We start from the raw sequence: 21,837 nt of genomic DNA on the forward strand, positions 1-21,837 counted from the left end.
AACAACAAAAATAATTTTTTAAATGACAAGAGTAATATACAGGCCAATACTCAGATGTGATGTGTGATTGCTGGGTCGATTTTCAATTACATTTCACTGATGTATTCATTTGTTTCTTAATGTGCTCATCTTGCCCATTAAGAATAATTAGCAGCTTTGCTTAGAGATTTTCTGTTTTCTGGCAGTGTTTTTCCTCTTTCCTTTCTCTCTCTCTCTCTCTTTTTTTTTTTGTTGGTTGACATCCACTTTTACTTTTTAGAAAGTAATTTTTGGATAATATCCTACAATTGGTGTATAATTTAGGTCTCCTATAATTTTAAGGGAAAGCTGTAAACAGTAATTTTTAAATGAGTTTGTTTCTATCTATATGCATCAATAATGTATGAATCAGGGAATTTATTATTCTTACAGAAAGTGGGCATACACATAGGGGGAAAAAGATCTCCATTCATATTAACCTTACTCACTAAAACAGATTATGACAAATGCAAATTATAAGCTCTGTTAGCAAGTCAAGAGTAACAGAGATGAGGGAAGCAGAAAAAAAAAAACCAAACCCAAAAACCACTGTCAATGTTTAAGGCTTTATGTATGTTTTTTTCTCTTAATTAAAAAAAAATCAGATGTAGTTATGACAGAAAAAAAGGCACACAAACATAAAGCAATTGTGTGATTAAAAACTAACTCCATCATGAAAGTCCTAAGAGGTGAAATAAAAAGCACTAGCAGTTTGGTCTGCATCCTGAAAGGACCTGCTTTATCTACATTGTAAAGTTCTTCCCCTCCTGCCCTTTGGCACCCTGCTATATCAAAACCATTGTAAAACCAGCACAATAAAGCACTCTCGGGGCTGAGCTTCTGAGGACCAAATGTTAAAAATCCATTTTCTTGGGAGGGGGCTGTACCAATCATTTCTTTGAAAGGCCGGCAAGAGTGAATACAGAATCTGAGATTTCCTCTGATTTCAAGGGCTGGTACCGCTTCTTTGCTGTTTAAAGCAAAGGTGTATTAATTAATGACATTAGCATCTCTCCCCCTTTTTTGGAAGCTCTCTAGTTTAGTGGAGTAATCATTTTAGTACAATGAAATGTACAATCTACCTACAGATGCTTTCCACAGTTTGATCAAAGTTCTAATGGGTTTCTAATGTTATTAAATAAAACACCTGCTGACTTGAGGAAAACCTTAGGCTACTGGGTCCAATCTGAAAGTTTTGGTGACTGAAATGGCTGTCTCTCGTCCAATAACCCTGCCTTTTTTCCCTCCCCTAGATATCAGTTTGAGCTGTGCTGGCATACCTGACTTCCTCTTGCTGTTTTTTCTTGACATGTGGAGGAGGAGACAGTGAAATGATACAGTGCAAGAATAACTCAGAACAAAGCAGAGTGAATGAAACAACATCAGCTCATCTTTAGGAATATTTTGAAAAACTTGCGACAGTCTCCAGATCATGATTAAAATCCTGCATTTTAAAAAAGGAAGCACCTTTTGTGATCCTTTCCCTTGTGTGAAAGGCCAAGCTTGTGATTGGCTGTTTTTCCTTCCTGATTTTTTTTTTTCCTTTCTAAAGTCTGTCAGGCAATTATCTGGGTGGGGCTCTGCGAAGCGTGCAAGTGCTGCACAATATTAGCTGCTGTGCTTCTTGTACCTCCTTTCTCCCGGTAGAGCAGGCTGAAGGATCTGCTACAAATTTTATTTTCAAATTATAATATAGAAAAGTGAGAAAAAGAAAATCCAAAGTAGATTTTATGCAAGATGCCACACAAATCAAAACTGTTTTGGCATTTTAGGGGATTAAAATTCAACTAAGTTGACCAGTTAGGTCATAATGTAAATATAAGGCACACACACAAAAATCCAATGCAAATATCTACTACTTCCCTTTCAATTTCTAATGGCTATTAACTATCCCCCTAAACAAATGAACTTGGTTGCTAAAGGAGCCATAAATTATGTTTGCTTTCTCATTTAAAATACAGTTCAATTTTTATGAATTCTGTGTACATATTAGTAAAGCATAATCTAATATATGGAGTTCAAGCTATAACTGTAAAGCAGGGGGAGGAGTAGCTTCATAATTCAAAATTAAAATAATGAAAAACTGGTAACTGTTTTCAGGGGATGTAGGTAACCCCTCGGCAATTAAAGTCAGTACAAAAATGCATAGTAGATATCATGCCCATAACAGATTATGTGGCAAACAAGCCTGGAAGTTAATTATTGCAAGCATTATCCAATACAATAAATCTCAGCAATTTATTTTATAGTAGCAAGTTACATTGAAAATAAGTGAAAAGAAATGCTTGGAAAATATTACAGAAATATTTCTCATATTATACTTCTTATATTTCTCAGGGCCTATAAAACATAGGCCCCTTAAATGAGAATTGATTATTTTTTTAAACTACACATATATTGTTTCATGCAACAAATTATATATTTCTAGTATGTTAATGTGTATATTAATATATCATCATTCTACTTCTTCTTAATTACTTATGATGAGGAGAAACTCTTTTTTAATACCCTATGTTATCTTTATATCAATTGTTACACAGCCAGGAAAAGGCATGAACACAACAAACCCGTTTTCTATCTGAATAAGGATACTTCTGATGGCCTTTTCATTCCCATCAGTTAACAGAACTTCTTTGACATCTGCAGAAATAGCAACCTGAAAAAAAAAAAAGGAGCACAGCAAACAATGAGCAAATATGCTTGTCTGTGTGGAAGTGAAGACAGGAGTGACAAGCCTTCAGTATCATGCTTCCTCACCTATTTCTCTGTAACAATCTTCAATCTTTTTTCATTTTATGTCTGCATTATTTTAATCATTCAATCAAATCAGTCAATACTTTTATCATTCCATTTGCGGGAGCCTCTATCTTGCTATCATTCTGTTCGGTAATTGCATTGTGACAGCGGATGATGGTATTCTGAGAGGCTTTCATTTGTGGGCTTCTGTTTATCTAGTAGAGCCATCATACAAGGCTGTCACTCTGCCTTTCAGCTTGCTTCTGTCTGACTGCCTGATGCCCTTCATATAACTTTGCATTGCAGGCAGATGGCTTTGTGAGGGTAATTTTTTTGTGAGCTTTGACATGCTCGCACATTGGGCTGTAACCTCGACACATTGTATAAGAGCGACAGGTTTGTCAAATGCCAATCAGTGTAACAATATGCTTTTATTTGTAGAGACATAAAAACTTGTCTAATGCACTATGCTGCTACATAATATCTCCTGAATACATGACTCAGAACCCAGAGAATGGGGAACGACGTTCCTGAATGGCCAATCTAATTCAAAAGAATCTAATTACTGAGCGCTCTGGATCATGTTTGTTGGTGTAATAATGCAGGCAAAACATTAGCAGCTATATCATGGTGCTCCAACTGTGATTTGCTGGGCTATTCCTGTATCTTAGCAAATGGGACTATAATCTGAAAAAAAAAAAAAGGGGGGGGGGAAAGCTTTTGCAATGGCAAAGAAAGACCGTTCAGGGCCTGGAATGTCACAACAAGCGATATTGACTACACTGAGGTAAAATGTTTCTGCTCATCGAGGCAACCATAAAATCAATATGATCCGAAAGTAAGTCAATCTAGAAGGTCTCTCAAGACCCAGCGGCTTGACCGCAGCTGATGCTGTTGACGGTTCTCTGACCCAGCAGTTGGAGGCCCTGGAACATTTTCCTTTTGTTCCTCCCTCTGAATGGGATTGGAATTGAGAAAAGACCTACCATGAGCCCAGCCAAGCATGTCATGCCACCCCCTAGCTCACACACAGCAAGGTCTCTGAAAGAGAGAAAAGAAATGATAGAACCCATACAAATTAGATGAAAATGGTCAGAGAGACATATATGTTACAAGAACAAATTGCCATCTGCAGTAAGAACGCTACCAGGAAGTTGTAGAGACATGGCTAAGCTACCTCATGTCGTTTTGCGTTTTAAAAATAATTATGAAATAGAAAAGTCACAAAGCAGGCAAATCAGTGGGGGTCCCCTCATTAGTGTTCACTGCAACATTACCACCGCTGAGCTGAAAAATCTGAGAAGGTTCCTTTTTTCCCTCTTGTCAATGGCGCTGTCTTTTAGAACTAAACTAGCTAGAGTAGCGAAAGATAATTGTTAGGAAAGGATAACACTGTTAATCCACATTCATTCCTTCAAAAACAGTTAGACAAGTAAACGAAGAATATATGTGAGTGTGTATATACCTATTTTATAATCACATACAACACACACAAATAAATGCAATCCTGATTTCCCCCCTTTTAAAATTCTAAAACAAACTTATACATTTTTGAAAGCTGACCCCCCCCCCAGAAAGAACAATTAATAACAAAGAGCATTTAGCAATTAACACTTAAATCACAGTTGACCCCCAAGCAACACAGTGAATAAACAATGCAGGAGCATAATATGCTTAAAGCCAGCAAACCCAGGCGGAAGTGATGACTGGGCTCTGACTTCACCCCTCAGGGTGGGAGTGAAGCAGCCCTGAGGTGAAGCTGCACTCTGTGCTTACCTTCCCCTTTGTGCCTAAATCCCAGCCCTCAACGTGGGGCAGTCTCACCCTGGCCCACCGCTTGCCGCCTGGAGCTCCAGTCAAGCCTGAGCACAGCGCGATGAGCAAATGCCAGGCTTCCAGGGCAGCTCTGCAGCCCAAATTCAAAACCGCTCGGTGCTTATTTTCTATGCTTAGACTCTGAAGATGGTTTCTTATTCCCAGTTTGGGAAGTTTATTCTCTCAGAAGGAGGGGAAAAAAGCAGGACTGGGAAGGGAAGGGGGGAGGGGAAGGGAAGAGAATAAGCCAAGCAAAGACATTCATATTTTGAAACACACATAATGAGTATTTAGTTATTCAAAGCAATTATAGACTAGTTGATAAATATGGACCCATAGAGCTTAAAAAAATACATATTATTGACCCAACTTGTAAACAAGCATTGTTAAAACACACACCGTGATCCCTAATGGCTTATCTGGAATCATAATGGGCTGTTCAGAAAGTATACAATGGATGACTTTTATAATAATAATTAAAATGAAAAAACCATATTTTCTGAGTCTAACAAACATCTTTAGAATTTTCAGATAAAATAATGGGGTTTTTTCCCTGAATCCTATCCATGGGTTTGGTCTACAGTACATGCTAATAGGTGAAAATGTTTATTGCCATAGCATGAATCTGCTAACTGTATTTACATTTTAGAAATGAGTAGGCATCAAACTATACCTTTGAAACTAAGAGTGGCATTGAATAATAACTGTGAATATTTATTTGTAAAGAAAATTCTTAGTGACTTTCCTGGAAGTTTAAAGAACATCTTTATTGAGTTTTGTTTTGTTTTTTCCCCCTTCTTTTGACCTTCACAATCAGTAAGGATTGATTGGAGCTTCAGTTTTGTTGCCCCAAATCAAAGAGAAATAAAATGCCTTGAGTGAAAATCAAAAGCTTTTGAGATATGGCAAAAAGCTTGCTGTGCAATATTAGTACCCAAAGGCAATTCAAATTTCTTCTTCAGAAGCAACATGTTTTCACCCTAAATTTCTTCCTTTATTTCAGCCCTACATTTTCTTTATTTTTAAAAACATGTTCATTTTAAGAATGTAGTCGTTAGACTTTTTAGACATAACATTCATAAAGGGCTGAAACAATCATTTCAGAATCAGTTCTGTACCTGAATAGATCCTTGTGCTTGAGGGCGTAGTGTGCTAACACCTCTTCTGATGGCCAGACGCCTAGAAGACACAAGTAGACAGACTTTCTGGTTATGGACATCCTTCTTATAAGAAATGGCTCAAAAAATTAATGTCCAGACCCACATATTTCAACTCGAGTCAAAATTAACACTACTTATTATATTTCATATCAATTGGTTTCTCTTTCTGCTGTTTTATAATGGTGAGTTTTAGACTCTATCCCTCTGGGAAAATAGAAAATGACTCTAAATATATGTTATTAAATTTCAATCACAACAAAAAAAAAATCAAAATTATAAATTGTTGCTGTGTATCATCGAATTGGAACCACCTTTGGAATTGAAAACAAATTGGAATAGCTGACCCTTCAGCAGCTTTTCAGAGTTTATAAATCACCCAGTAGGGAATTGCCCATCTTTCCTCCAGAAGAGCAGCTGGTGGGTTTGAACCATGTACCTTTGGGATGACAGTGCAGCTTTTTACCACTAAGCTACAAAATTTAAGTTTTGGTAGTACTTGCAAGATATCGTAATCTTGTAAATATGAACTTTTTATTTAATCAATCAATAAGCACTGCTTGAAGACCTGCTACATGTTCATGCTACACACATGCACGCGTGCACCCCCCCCTCCGTGCGCACACGCACACACACACTCCAAATACAAACTCCGCTGTCTTCTAGGTGACTTCAGCTCATAACCACCCTCCATGGGGTTTCTCTGTGTGTGACTACCAACAGACACTGCCCCTTCCCCCAAGGAAGAGCTGGTAGATTCAAATTGCTGTTTTGTTATCAGCACTATGTACATATGACATCACCAGGGCTCCTTTTATTCTGTCCATTAGTCAAAAATAAGTGGGGAAAACACCTCTTGTAGGAGGAGCGAACAGAACCAATGGTTTTAGTTGTTTGAATCCATATTTTTAAAAAAATCTCTATATTTTTATATTTATTTATATTTTATCTAATGGTGCTTTAAATATGCACAATTATTTCCTTCATTAAAAAAGCAACCACCAACCCCTGCCCCAACCACCAAATGGAAAAGAAGGAAAAAAATCAAACAAACTAAACCAAACCACTGGAGCAGACAATTAAGAAATTTTAATTTTGAATCTACCAGATGCTCCTCTTGCGAAGGAGGGGCCATCTATGCCTGTGCCAGTTGGGTCCAATTCGACCGTACAAAACAACAACAAGGGAAAAAAAGAGAAAGAGAAAGAGAGAGAGAGAAAGAGAGAGAGATTGATTTTAATTTCATCAATTTTGGCAAATCTTAAAATGCCACAGTAATCCTGCCCACTAAATTCCATGGAAATTTATTAAAATTGTCATCTGTAAATCAAGATTTAATTTGCACTGCATGAATGGAAGTTTTCATGGATAGAAATTGCTTAAGGAGAAGACAAACCAATTTTGAAACTAGTTTCTATCTACCCTAGATGAATCCTTTTTATCGTTTTTTCTTTACAATATTTTTTTTCTGAAGTTTGCACAACAAACATGTATTAGTTTGATAATCAGAACCAACTACACCAAAGAAAACAAAAAAACTGTTGTTATGTACTATCAAATCGACTATGACTCAGCAACCTTATGAACGGTGGGTGGGTCTGCACCCTTCCCTAATCTGTCCCATCCCCATCATCTCATTGTTGAGTCTTTCTCTTTTTTGCTGTCCCTCCACCTATCCAAGATGACATCTTTTTCTAAAGACTAGCCTCTACTAATAACATGCACAAGGTATGGTTGTACTTTCTCCAAGACATATTTTTTTGTTTGTTACCCATAATCCTATTCATTACTCTTCACCAGCACAACTCAAAGGCATCAATTCTTCTTCTGTCATCCTTAGTTGTTTAATTTTCAGATGCATAGCAAGTAACCAAAAAGACTATGGCTGGAATTACGTGCAACTTCATCTTGAAACCAACATCACTGCTCTTTAGTACTTTGGAGAGGTCATTGACAACAGATTTTTGCAAAGCAATAAGGCCTTTTAATTTCTTGATTTCTGTTACCAAGGGTGTTGTTTGTGGATCCAAGTAAGATGCAATTGCTGACAACTTCAATCTTTCCTCCATGTATCATAGTGTTGTTTATCAACCTAGTAATGAAGATTTTGTCATTTTGTGGTTGAAATATAATCCATATTGAAGGCTGTAGTCATTAATATTCTGGAGCAAGAATTTTAAGTCTTCCTCACTTTAGTAAGCAAAGTTGTATCATCTACATAAGTCAGGTTATTAATGAGTCTTCCTACAATCTTGGTGCCACATTCTTCTTCATAGACTTCAGCTTCTCAGATGATTTGCTCAGCATACAGATTGAATAGGTAAGGAGAAAGGCTATATAGCCTTGACACATACCTTTCATAATTTTTAGTGATGTACTGTTTAAACTAAAAACAAACAAAACAAAACAAAAACCAAAAAAACAACAAAACAACCAACTAAAAAACCTATTGACAATTCTGTCTCACAGTGACCTTATTTATATAAAGCATTTTCAAGGCTTCAAATTTGCACGGAACAAATGGCCACATCTTTTCTTCATAAAGATACTGATGGGTTACAACTATTGACCTTTTAGTTAGCAACCAAGTAAAGAGACCATGAGGGCTCTGAATAAACTATAGATTTAGAAAAACAATGCTTTCCTGAAGTGGTCAGAGCCAAAGATCAGGTGGTACCAGGTAGCCTCCACTTCTGAGGATGAGACCATCATGCCATCCTGGGAAAGACCCACAAATGTGCTCTGCTTTAGTAATAAGGACTCTACTGACACATCTCGGGATAAAGTTGAAACACTGGAAAGGTTTATTTTCTCCCCCCTCCCCAGTGCATTTCCACTTCAAGGAGCAGAAAATATAAACATTTCAGGGAAAAGAATGTCAAAGAAGTGGTATATAAAAACTCTAAGAGCTTCAATATTAGATGACTAAGCAAAGAGATTATTCTACAGAGTGTTCTCTGTGGAAAAAGTCTCTCAGCAGTTGGACCAGCTTTTGTGGGATTTCTGGTGAAAATAACAGTTTGGGGGTGGGAGGACAGGGGAAGCAAGGAAGAAGGATTTGGAATTCACTTTTTAAATTTTTAAAATAGTTTTATATTACATGTTGTTGTTAGGTGCTGTTGAGTCAGTACAATAGCGACACTATGAACAAAGGATCTAACCTTGTCCTATCCTGTGCCGTCCTCACACTTCCTGACATACAAGAGCCCATCATCGCAGCAGTCACCATGTCAATCCACCTGGTTGAAGGTCTTCCTCTCCTTTGTTGACCTTCCACCTTTCCCAGCATCATGTCCTTCCCCAAGGAATAGTCCCTCCTAGCAACATACCCAAAGTATGTGAGGCAAAGCCTCGGCACCCAGTATTCTTTCTTCTCCATCACCACAGATCAAAGGCATCAGTTTTTAGAAAATATTTTAAATTTTACACTGCATATGGTTTGCATAAAAAATTCATACACAGTGTGTTTCATTCACATACATTATGTTTCACACATTCTTTCATTTACATTGTGTTTCATACAATCCTTGCATTTCTATAAAACCAGCCATAAAGTTATGCCTACTATCACCCCATCTTTTCAGGTTCCCACTGAATCTTTCCTAATTCCTTTACCCCCTCCCTCTGCCCACCAAACTCTACAACTCTGTGATGTCCCCCTCTTGCCCCTGACTCCCTGCCCCCTTCTCTTCCTCTTTTGGACATTTATACACATCTTACTAGCTACCCTTCTAGATTTACAATAATGATCTTATGCAATATGCATCATTATGTGACTGAGTTAGTTCACTCAGCATAATGGTCTCTAGCCTCTCCAATATTTTTTTAAAATTGTTGCTCCTAGGTGCTGCTTAGTATTTCATTATGTGAATGTACCACAATTTCTCAACTGAAATTATATTTATAAGGAAAGTCAACCAGATATTGTTTTACAATTCTGTTATTTATATGGCCTTAGACAGGTTATTTAATCTCTCTGAACCTCTGGTTCTTCATCTGTAAAATGTAATAGTATTTTTATGACTCCCTAAAGTTATTGTATTAAATTAAAACAACACATACAGGTGAGCTCTGGTGGTTTAGTGGCAAGAAGCTGCACTGCAATCCCAGAGGTGTGAGGTTCTAATCCACCAGATGTTCTGCTGGAGAAGGAGGGACAATCTCCTCCTGTACCAGTCAGATCTTATTTGATGGTACACACACACACACAAATAATAAAATTTTTAAAAAAACAAAACAATACATCCAGTGTGTTTAGAACAGTTTCTAATTCACAATAAACTCAAATAAAAAGTTTCTAACTGCTACTGTGGATGTTGGAAATTGCTGTTATTATTATTCTCCCCCAAAATGAGGTGGGAAAGGAGAAGTGAGATTATGTAAACCCAAAGTAATTATCCCACAATCAGAACACAGAACCACTTTGACCTGTACATGAGCTTTGGTGTGCCCTCAAAGTCCTAACAGTTGGCATATCTCCATGTAAAAAGCACTCTAAACTTAAGGTACACAATACAGTTCTGTGACAGTAGTTGAACAGTGTTCACACCTGGTGGATATAATAACCATAATGATGAATTTCTTTATGCTTTCAGTAGATGGTTCTGAAGTTTTAAAAAGTAATGATGGGGAAGGGTATATAACTTAAAATTCAAGTCTTTAGCACAAAAATGTGATTTGTAAAATGCATAATCTTTTAAGAAGATTTTATAATTTTCTCAAAAAAATTACACAGGTTGGCTTTTTGAAACAAATTAAGAACAAAAAAAAAAGAATGAAGTAAAAAAAAAGTCAAGAAGGAGCGAAGAAATTCTAAGGTATAATTGCTGTTCAAAATCTTTCTAGGCATAAAAGTATTTTACACAGATGGGAATCTTACCATCTAAGTATTCAAGAATCTGATTTTGTCCCATTCAACATGTGGTGAAAAACTTTAGATAATAAAAAGATGCTGAATAGTTAATACATGTCTACATATTCTAGGTTTGGATCATAATTTACTTAACCAATTTCCCTTCCATAGATTAATTTCCACGTTTTTTATAAGATGACAGAGAGTGGTGCAATGAAGGCACATCTTTTCTCATATGTGTTATTTTCTCAAGTAAAAAACATAGACATGGAATATCTAATCAAAAGGTAAGCATTTCAAAGTTTATTTATACTATAAAGCAATCTTCCATAAAAGTACTAAGAATCTCTTTCTCTCTAAGATAAAAGCTTTGTTAATCTACCACATTTTAAAAAGTTATCTCAATACAAATCAAGCCTATAATGAGGTATCATTGCCTACACATTATTGTTGCATCAGTTCTGATTCATAATAACTGTATATACGAAAAGAATGAAACCTTGTTCAACCTGCATCTCAACACAATCATTGCTTTATTAAGAGCCCATTGTTACACTGTGTTAATCCACCTTCTTGAGGGTCTTCCTCTTTTTCATTCACTGTGTTTTGCCAAGCATGATGTCCTTCTCCAACTACTGGTCCCTCCTGGTAACATATTTAAAACAGCAGGCTGAAATTGCACTTTCCTCACTTCTAAGGAATATCCTGGCTGTATTTCTAAGACAGATTTGCTTTTCCTTGTTGCAGTCCATGGAATATTCCATATTCTTCACAAGCATCATAAGTAAAATGTATCAGTTCTTCTTTCAGTCTTCCTATGTCCAGCTTTAACATGCATAGGAGAGAATTAAAAATACTGTGGGTTTGTGGTTTTCAAATACCACTTGAACACATCATGGACTGCTAGGAGAACAAACAGGTTCCTCCTAGAGAGGGTGTGACCAGGCTGCTCCTTGGAGGCAAGGATTCTGATGTTTCGTCTGACATACTTTGGACATGTTGCAAGGAGGGATCTGTCCTTGGAGAGGGATGTCACGCTTGGGAGGATGGAGAGACAGCGCAGGAGAAGAAGACCCTCAATGAGGTGGATTGACTCAGTGACTGGGATAATGGGGTAGGTGTGTCAGAGATAGTAAGATTGGCACAGGATAGAGCAGGGTTTATGGCTGTTGTACATAGACAGGGTCGCTATGAGTTGCAGGTGACTCAACGGCACATAACAACAACAACATCAAACAACAACTGTCATCAAAGTGATATCTTTGCTTTCTAACATTTGTAAGATGTCTTTTGCAGCACATTTGCCTAGTGAATTACATAATTTAATTTCTTGATGGCTGCTTCCTTGGGCATCGATTGTGAGTCTAAGTAAAATTAAGTCCTTGGCAATTGCATTTACCATTGGTCCAGTTGTGAGGTGTTCTGTTTGCCTGTTTTAAGGTGTAATCCATACCTACTAGGACAGCCATAATGACAAAGGTCAGACAATGTCTGTAGGAAGATGGAGAAATTAGAATCTTCATGCATCTCTGGTAGAAAAGTAAAATGGTAAACCACTTGTAAAACAGTCTGCAAGTTCTTAAAAAGCCCAACAATTCCAGTCTTCGATAAATATCTAAGTGATATTACAACATACATTCATGTTAAAACATGCATTCCAATGTCCACAGCAGTATTACTCGTAGAGTAGTTGAACAAACTGATAAGTGGATAAGTCAAGTGCATCAGACTAATTTTTTAAAAAGGAAATTAAGCACTAATACACGTCCAACACCGATGAAATAGAAAATTATGCCAAATGAAAGCAGCCAGTCATGTTACATGATTGCATTTATGTGAAATATCCGTAATAGACAAATTCACAGAAGTCAGGAAGTATATTCGTGTTTGTCTAGAGTTAGGATTGTGGGGAGGCATGACAAGTGATTGTTAATGAATATGGGGTTTCTACTTGATGTCATGAAGATGCTCCCAAATTGACCATAGTGATGGTTGCAAAATTACACTTTCAATGGGTGGGTTGTATGGTTTGAAAGTTATGTGTCAAGAAAGCTGTTAGGTTTTTACAATTGTGCTATTGGAAATAGAATATTTTAAAAAATATTTTTTCACAGAAGTTACGCGTGCACTTAAAGAGTCAGTGAGCTCAATGGTGATGGGACACATAGTAGAATACTGAGTCAGCTCCTCACCTCTCTCTTTCCTTACAAATTGAATTTCCAACTCTTTCTGCTGAATCTTCTTCTAGTAATTACTTCTATATTGTCTCATGGCATGTTTGTCTTGCTACTTCTTGATTTTTGTATTTTAGGTAAAAACTATTCATTCTCAACTGCCACCCCACCCACCTCTCTGCTTTATTCATTTTGTACTTTATTTTTCTATTCTTTCTCCACATCCCACGCAGCACACTGCTCATCTACTCCCCTTCTTCTTCCTAATGCAGGCATATTGGAATTTTGGCAAGATCAATACTCACCCTTGATGCTATTATGATCATGAACTAAAACTGAATCATGCAAGTAAACAATGATTGGGGTTTTTTTTGTTGGTTTTTTTTTTGAGGGGTCTCATAGAAATTTGAGTTTTCCCTGTAGTTAGTTTATGCTTGTCTCTTTCCTATGTCTATCTCACTTTTACTTAGTCTCAATGTGCTATGCTTTGCAATTCTCCTTGCAGTACATTGATCCACATGGAGTATTCTATCAGGCTCATAAGGAAATCTCTCTTGGTACCTTCTGACCTGGCTTAGGCTGGACAGAATGCCTGCTGTGCCTGGTGCACCTCTGATATTCTGCAGTCAATCTGCATCCCTTCCCAGGCTTCCCTTTGCTCTCTGCTCACTATTGACCGTCTTGTGTCCTATTTCCTGCGTCTTCCTCTTTCTTGGTTTATACCCTTGTCTTGGTGCAGTACATCCTACAGTAGTTTCAGGAGAAAAAGTGTGGGGGAGATAAATATTTGAGACCTTGCACAACTCTGAGCCATTTTATAAGGAAACTTCATGTTCTTAAGTTCCTGGGAAATCTCTTCAATAATTTCATTGTTTATTTCTCTCCTATTTTTCTCTCTTCTTTCTCTAAACTCTTATTATTTTAAGCTCCTGAAGCTGGAATTGAAGCTCCTGAGCTCATTCTTTAGTTTTATTTTTCTCTTCTATTTGTTTTCTTTTTATCGATTTTCTGGGAGATTTCCTCAATTTACTTTACTTTCCAATACTTCCTCCCCTCTATTTACACTAGTTTTATTGGTGGTGGTTCTCTGAATATTTCTAGAACATTCTATTCTTGTTTCATGAAAGTAATGTTATAAAAATTCTTTTCGAGGATATTATGTGAAGTTTGATAACATGTTGTTTTCTCCGAAGTTTTAGTTTTAGTTTTTCTACTGTCACATTAAAAAAATGTTTCTTAATTGTTTGCTTAAATATAAGTATGTTATTGTTACCTGTTGTAAAGTTGAAACCTACTCACAGCTAATGCAGTTCAAATCCATCAATTGTTCCATGGGGAAAAGATGGGCAATCTCCTCCCCTGTGATTTACAGCCTCTGAAAATCCACTGGAGTGTTTGCAGTGTCTCATTTTCCTTAATCTCAACTCACATTTCTGCTTTGTCAATGATGTTCAAACCCAAGGTGGAAATCCACAAGAGACCTGTGCTCCACAAATTTTTATTTAGCTTGTACTATGTTTCATTTAGGTCCCGAGGGTCAGCAGTGAATGAGAAAGCATGGTTACTGGTGATTTCATCTGAGAAGGAGAATTTAATAAGAAACCAGCATAAATAATGTAACTAATTATAATTTTTATAATTGATAGGCAGGAAAGAGAAGATGACTATGAGGGGATATCATAGCGGAGGTCTCTAGCTCCATTGTATAACAATATTTAAGCTGAGACTCAGAAGATGAAGCACCAAGTGAAGGAGAAACACACAGTCAGGAGTAGAAAAGAGTGGTCCACAGAAGGGAGATAAGGCTTTGAAAAGAAGAGCAGCTTGATATTTTAAGCCAGTGGAGGGGTAGACAAATAGGAGAGGAGCACAAGATGATAATGGAGAGGAGGCTGGAGACCAAATCCTTCAGGCTCTATAACCATGCATTAACTTTAATTTGTACTTTAAAATAACCAAGTATTAGTTACTATTGAGCCAATTCCAACTCCTGGATTACTCTTGTGCTTCATACTGAAACTGCTCCATAGAGTTCTCACCACCTGCTGTGCCTGTTGGGAAGACCACCACATCCTTCTTCCAGGTCACCTTGGGGTAGGCTTTAATGGCCAACCTTTGGTCAGCAGCTGAAGGCTTGCTTAACCATCGTGCTGCCAGAGCTGCAACATACTTTTAAAAATAAATATCTGAAGCAGTTTAGTGGCATTGTCAGATTTACATTTAGAAGATAATATTGTCTACTCAAAAGTGCATAGACTGAAAAGAAGCAAGAGGTGTCATGGGGTTTTAGGTAAGAGGCCACTAAGATTAGCTTGGTGAGAGCTGATGGTGACGGGTGATGGTTAATGGTGTTGAAGTATTTATTAAGAAGTATACTATATATTATATGTATATTAAGAAAGGTATATATTAAAAATGTATACTGGCAAGGCTTACTAGTTAATTAGATGAAGGGATAGTAGGGGAGAGGGAAGTGTTGAGTATGACTTAGATTTATGGCATGAATAAGTGGGCGGCAGGTGCATATACTTTCCTCCAATTTTACATGAAATAAAAAGACTGAATTTATGGTGCAAAAAAACCGTAGCTAGGATCATGGGGTCTTTTTCTGCCTCTGTCAGTAACAACCTATGTGAACTTGAGAAGAGATTTAGCTTTTCTGAGCTTCTGTATCCTCATCTGCAAAGTGACAGGCATGAGGTGGATTATGTCCAGAGGACTTCAAGTTATTAAAAACTACAAGAACAACAAAAATAGACCTCTGGCTCTGGACTCAGAGTTTGGCCTAGGTACTAACTGTCATGACTATGTCACTGGAAAAGAGACTTAAAGTTACAAAGCTTCATTCTTTCAAAATAAAATTGTTACCAGTCAAGCCTATTCCAGAAGCTGGTGATACAATAACAACTAAATCATCATCATCAACAACAACAACAAAACCCCCCAAAGTCCTTTCCCTATTATTTTAATAGGGGTAACAAACAATAAATGATTTCTGCTGGTGACAGGGTTATGATGAAAATAAAACATGGTGATGAAATAGGAAGAAGTTTTTGCTAATGCCTTGGGTTTCTCATTTGTTCAGTAATAAAATTACCTATTCATGGGGTCTGTTGGCCTAGTGGTAAGAAGCTGTGCTGCAATGTCAAAGGCACGCAGTTTGAGGCCACCAGCTGCTTCAAGGGAGAAGGATGGGCAATCTGATTTATTGCCTCTGAAAACCTGCTGGAGGATCAGCTCTGGGTCGGTTCCGACTCGACGGTACACAACACCACCACCATTCATTGCTGGCTGAGCACCCAGTAAACTGTCATAATGTTAATTACTGTTGCTGACACTGCTGTTAGCATTAGGATATGTTTCTATCTAGAGTGTTTTATCAATTTTAACTGCATTTCATAAAATGCTCTCAGGGAGATTAGTATTTCTGGATAATTACCCATAAAATGAAACAAAACTGAAGTTTGATTAAACTTATCAAAAATATAGGAACTTTGAAAATTGACTGTTAGCAAAAATTCCATATTATTGTTGTTGTTAGGTGCTGTCAAGTCGACAACCATTCACAGCAACTGTAGGAAAAATAGCTCTGAATCTTGCCCTATCCTGCATTAGCTTCATGACCTTTAATGCACTAAAGCCCACTCTTGCTGTCACTGTGTCATTCCATTTTGCTGAGGGTCTTCCTTTCTTTCTCCGACCCTCTACCTTTCCTAGAAGGACATCTTTCCCAAAGGACTAGACCATCCTGACAATATGCACAAAAATATGTAAGATGACGTTTCACCATCTTTGCCTCGAAGAGCACCGTCACTGTATTCTTCTGTGTCAGACTCATTTGTTCCTTTGTCAGTCCATAGGATTCAATACTCTTCTCCAACACCACAATTCAAAGACATTATTCATTCTTTTGTCATCCTCACTCATTGCCCAACTTTCAGATTTATAGGAAGCAACTGAAATACCAGGGCTTGAATTAGGTACACCTTAGTCTTTAAACCGACATCATTGCTCGTCAGCCCTCCCTTTGGAGTGGTCCTTGACAGCAGACTTTCCCAGTGCAACACTTCATTTGATTTCTTGACTGCTATACCTTGGGTATTGATAGTGGATTCAATTTTAATCTTTTCTCCATCTATCATAATGCTGCCCAGTGATCCAGTGGTGAAAATTTTTGCTCTCTTGATGTTGAGATTTAAACCATACCAAAGTTTGTAGTCTTTGATCTTCTGCAGTAAGTGTTTCAAGTCCTCATTACTTTCAGCAAGCAAGGTTGTGTCATCTGCATAATGCAGGTTATCGATGAATCTTCCTCCAATCCTGATGTCATATTCTTCTTCATAGAGTCCAGCTTCATAGATGATTTACTCAGCATATGAGTTGGAGGAAGGATACAACCTTGATGCACATCTTTTCTGATTTTAAACTATTCAGTGTTTCCCTTTTCTGCATGGATGCACAATTAAGTGTTGGAGTCCTAGTATTTTCAATGTTATCCATAATTTATTATGATTCACATAGTAAAATGCCTTTTGTATAGTCAATAAAACACAAGTAAACATAATTCTGTTATTCTCTGCTTTCTGCCAAATTCCATCTGATATAAGCAATCATATCCTTCAGACCAAGGCCTCTTTTAAACCCAGCTTAAGTTTCTGGCAGTATCACCTGGTTTTTAGAAATCATCAGTTTTTACTTTCTGTGAATTGGTAGTAATAATATTGCTAGACAATATCCACATTCTGTTGGATCACCTTTTTGAGAATGGGAACAAATATGAATTTTTTCCACTCAGTTTGTTTGTTGAAACATGTCAATAGGTCTTCTATAAATATCTGGGGTCTTATATTTTGCCAGTGCCCTCAGGGAAGCATGAACTTCTTCCTTTATTATCTTTGGTTCTAGGTCATATGTTAATTCCTGAAATGACTCAGTGTCGACAAATTCTTTATTTTTTTTATTTTATTATTTTTGTGTGAGTGTACCGTCAAATGAGATCTGACTGGTACAGGAGGAGATTGTCCCTTCTTCCCCGGCAGAGCATCTGGTGGATTCGAACTGTGTGCCTCTGGGATTGTAGCTGCAGCTCCTTGCCATTAGGCCACCAGCGCTCCCACAACAAATTCTTTTTGCCACAGTGACTCCTTCTATCTTCTTCTGATGCGTCATTCAAGATTTTGCCCATGGAATGTTTCAGTATTGCAAACTGAGGCTTGAGTTTGCTCTTCAGTTCTTTCTTCAGCTTGAGAAATGCTGATCTTGTACTTCTCTTTTGGTTTTCCAACTCCAGCTCTTTGCACATTTGGTTGCAATATTTTGCTTTGTCTTCTTAAAATGCCCTTTGAAATCTTCTGTTCAGTTCTTCTACAACAGCACCTTCCCTTTGTTTTGGCCTTTCTATGTTCTTGTGAAAGTCTTGACGTATCTTCTGACATCCATTTTGGTCTTTGCTTTCTTCCCTATCTTTGCGATGACCTTTTGCTTTTTTTGTGGATGTCATTCACACAACTCACGTGGTCTTTGGACATTATTGTTCAGTGCATGAAAACCTATTCCTGCCATGGTTTGTAAATATAGGTAGGATAGACCTAAGGTTGTCTTTTAGTTCTTGTAGACTTATTTTTATTTTCTTCAGCTTTAATTCGCACTTTCACATGACTAATATGTCCAGCAGTCATCCCCTGGCCTTGTTTTGACTGCTGAAAATTAGCTTCTCCATTAACTCTTTACACAGAGGTAGTTAATTTGATCCCGGTATATTCCATCATGTGAAGTTCATGGGTATATTCACCATGTATGCTTATTTTTGGGGTTTTTTTTGTTGGTTTATTTCAAGCTTTACTTTTTATTGGTTTGTTTACACAGGTCTTATACATGTGTTTCATAGTATTTTCATTCACATTGTGCTTCATACAATCATTCTCATGCATTAAGTTTTATAAAGTTAATCACCATTGGACCTTTCCCATCATTACCCTGTCTTTACTTCCGGGTCCTTTCCATTTACTTACCCCCCTCCTACCACCCACCAAACTGCGGTTTCACCCCTAACACTCCTCAGCTCTCCCCCTGCTTGAGTTCCCATATTTGTTTTACTTTTGTAAAAGGTATTTGCAGTGAATAATTCATTCACTGTGCAAAATTTTATCATGTGACCTCTAGCCTCTTTTTTGTCACCATGCCAATATTTTCCAAACCCCAGTCCTTTTTGTTTCCAACTTTTACATTCCAGCCACTGTTATTATTCATGCATCTTGATTACATGTTTGTTCAATTTCAGACTAAAAATGTTGGAGGAAGTTCTCAATTGCTTCATGTTTGGTTTTAACAGATGGTGTACATTTGAATAGTTGTCCTAAGTGTCCTCCCTTGTATGGACAGTGTTGTACTTCAGGATAGATCTTGAAATGTTCTTTTTTGACAATAAACGTGACGCTATTCCTATGCAACTTGTCATTCCTGACAGAACATATGATTGTCTGATTCAAGTGGCTAATATCAGTACATCTCAGTTCACTGATGCCTACGATGTTGATATTTAATGTGTTCCATTTCATTTTTACGTTTTCCAACTTTCCTAGATTCATATTGTGTACATTCCACATTCCAATTAATAATAAGTGTTTGCAGCTGTTAATTCCCTCCTCCAACCCCCAAAGACTCTTTCAAGCAGAATTACTCTACTTCTAGTACTATATCTAACAATGTTTCTGGGTCATTCAGAGAATTTTTTAATTTCCGGTTTTTTTAAACATCCCCACCAAATGCTTAACCTAATTTGAAGTGATGGTTGGTGGTGACTGGCTGGTGCACAGTGGCAGAAGTAGTGAATAACACTTTCAGAATCACACTTTTTCTGTGATTCTGTGGAAGTGGTCAGGAGTGGCACCACCTAGTTCTTCTAATCTTACGGTCATGGAAGTAGAGACTGCTACTCCTTCAAGGCATAGCCATTGCTGTGAGCAGTGGGCATTGACTTCTTTGATCTAACCCATGCAGCCTCTGTGCTGCACACCTTCGTTCTTATATGAGATTAGCAGGAAAGGAAGATGAATCACTGCCAATAGATATAGTTCCTCAAACACTGCTGGCCTTTGAGTTACAGTATAGTTAATACTGCATGGGAATTTAAAGACAAGGATGACATATAGAAACTGAAAAATAAGACACCTTATACTTTAAGGAACCACCCATCATCTTATGTATTTAATCATCATGGTGCAGCACTGTTTTGACCTTCATATACAGCAAACTCTCCAAGCCAAGACACTGTGTCCTCCAATACTTCACTAAAGTTAAGAAAATAAGAATTACTTCATCATCAAGATTTTTACAAATTATAATAATGGGACATGACAGAGTTGTAATATTGGAGTTTGGAGTATAAAACACCCCATATATTGATCTTTTAGATCTGTTTTCATAATGATACATGGATAAAACCCGTTCTACCCTTGTCTCCTGTGCCAATTCATTTCCAGACTCTTCTCTGCACTATCAATCATTAAACGCAGGCCTCCTTGCATTTGTGGGTTCAGATCACAGAGAACACGGGTCTTTTGAAATAGAAGAAGATGTCTGTGAGCAAGGGGACGCTTGCTGTTGACTTTCGAACATTTATTTAATATTATTTATTATAACATAAATAGTTATAGTAGTTAGGGATCTCTGGTGGCGAAAAGCTACTTTGAAATCCCAAAGGCACACAGTTCGAGGACACGAGCTGCTCTATGGGAGAAGGATAGATTAACTGCCTCTGAAAACCCACTAGAGAGTAAGCTATGGGTCTGTTTTGACTTAACAGTACACAATAACAACAATGAAGTTAATTAGAGAACTGTAGGCAGAGAAAAATTTAATAAACTTCTCCAAATTGCAAAAGTTTCATTGAAGAGTTGGGATTTGAACCTGTATGGTAAGCAGATCATTTCAGAAGCTGGATTTCATGAAGAGAGTGTTACTAGGATTAGAAGAAGGCTAACCAACAATCTGTGCTACACAGATGACATAACCTTGCTTGCTAAAAGTGAGGAGGACTTGAAGCCTTTGCTGTAGAATCTCAAAGACAAAGCCTGTGACATGGATTACTTCTCCACATCAAGAAAACAAAAATCCTCAGCACTAGACCAATGGATAACATCATGACTGATGGAGAAAAGACTAAAGCTGTCAATTCAATTTACCATTTCATGTTGCTTCAATTCACAACCAACAGTCTTGGTACCAGCAGTCGAGAAGTCAAAAGATGTGTTGCATTGGGAAAATATGCTATCAAGGACCTCTCCAAGGTGCTAAGGAGCGACAATATAGTATTTTCTATTACTTGATATGCCATCTGAAAGTTGGACAGTGAATAAGGATGACCGAAAAAAATCAATGCTTTTGGTCGGAGAAAGGTGCTGAATATCGCATGGATTGCCAAAAGAAGAGACAAGTCTGTCTTGGATAAAGTGCAACAAGGGTGCTCCTTAGAGGCAAGGATGGTGAAACCTCATCTCACGTACTTTTGGCATGTTATTGGGGGAGAGCAGTCCTTGGAAAAAGACATCATGCTGGGGAAGGTAGAGGGTCAGCAAAGGAGAGGAAATCCCTCAATCACATGGACTGACACAGTGACTGTGACATTGGTGTGTCAGAGATGATGAAGATGGCACAGGAAAAGCAAGTTTCAGCAGTGCTGTTCATGGGGTCAATATGAATTGTAGTCAACATGATGGAACTAGACAACAACAACAATCTGACTATGGAGCTCTGGTCCATAATGGTTAAATGATTGACTGCTAACCAAAAGGTCATTGTCTTGAATCTACCAGTTACTCCACTGGGTGAAAGACCCAGTGATGTGTTCTTGTACAACCTAAGGTACTCTATGAGACGGTTCTACTCTGTTACATAGGATCAATATGAGTAAGAATTGACCTGACAGCACCTAACAACAAGAACAACATTGTTACACTGGTTCTAGTTCTTTTAAATAATTTGTTAATAACTTTTTTCTTTTTTTTATTAATTTTTTTTATTGGGAAAAACATATTGGGGGTACAAGGAGGTGAGGGTTGGGGGCAGAAGGGTGAGGATGGGCCAA

The 21,837-nt window shown here is 37.5% G+C and overlaps 1 protein-coding gene across 1 annotated transcript in view; it reads right to left on the reverse strand.

Moving 5' to 3' along the window:
- CAMKMT (calmodulin-lysine N-methyltransferase) overlaps positions 1-21,837 on the reverse strand; it is a 620,355-nt gene that overhangs the window by 66,430 nt on the left and 532,088 nt on the right. The window contains exons 4-6 of the mRNA XM_006882313.1: positions 5,688-5,748; positions 3,741-3,795; positions 2,611-2,674 (exon numbers count right to left, since the gene is read on the reverse strand). Of these exons, the coding sequence (XP_006882375.1) occupies positions 2,611-2,674; positions 3,741-3,795; positions 5,688-5,748 (180 nt within the window). The remainder of the gene's footprint in view (positions 1-2,610; positions 2,675-3,740; positions 3,796-5,687; positions 5,749-21,837) is intronic.

The sequence above is a fragment of the Elephantulus edwardii genome, unplaced genomic scaffold, assembly GCF_000299155.1.
Source record: "Elephantulus edwardii isolate Elephantulus edwardi_28Jun2011 unplaced genomic scaffold, EleEdw1.0 scaffold00019, whole genome shotgun sequence".
In the NCBI taxonomy this organism is placed as follows: Eukaryota; Metazoa; Chordata; class Mammalia; order Macroscelidea; family Macroscelididae; genus Elephantulus; species Elephantulus edwardii.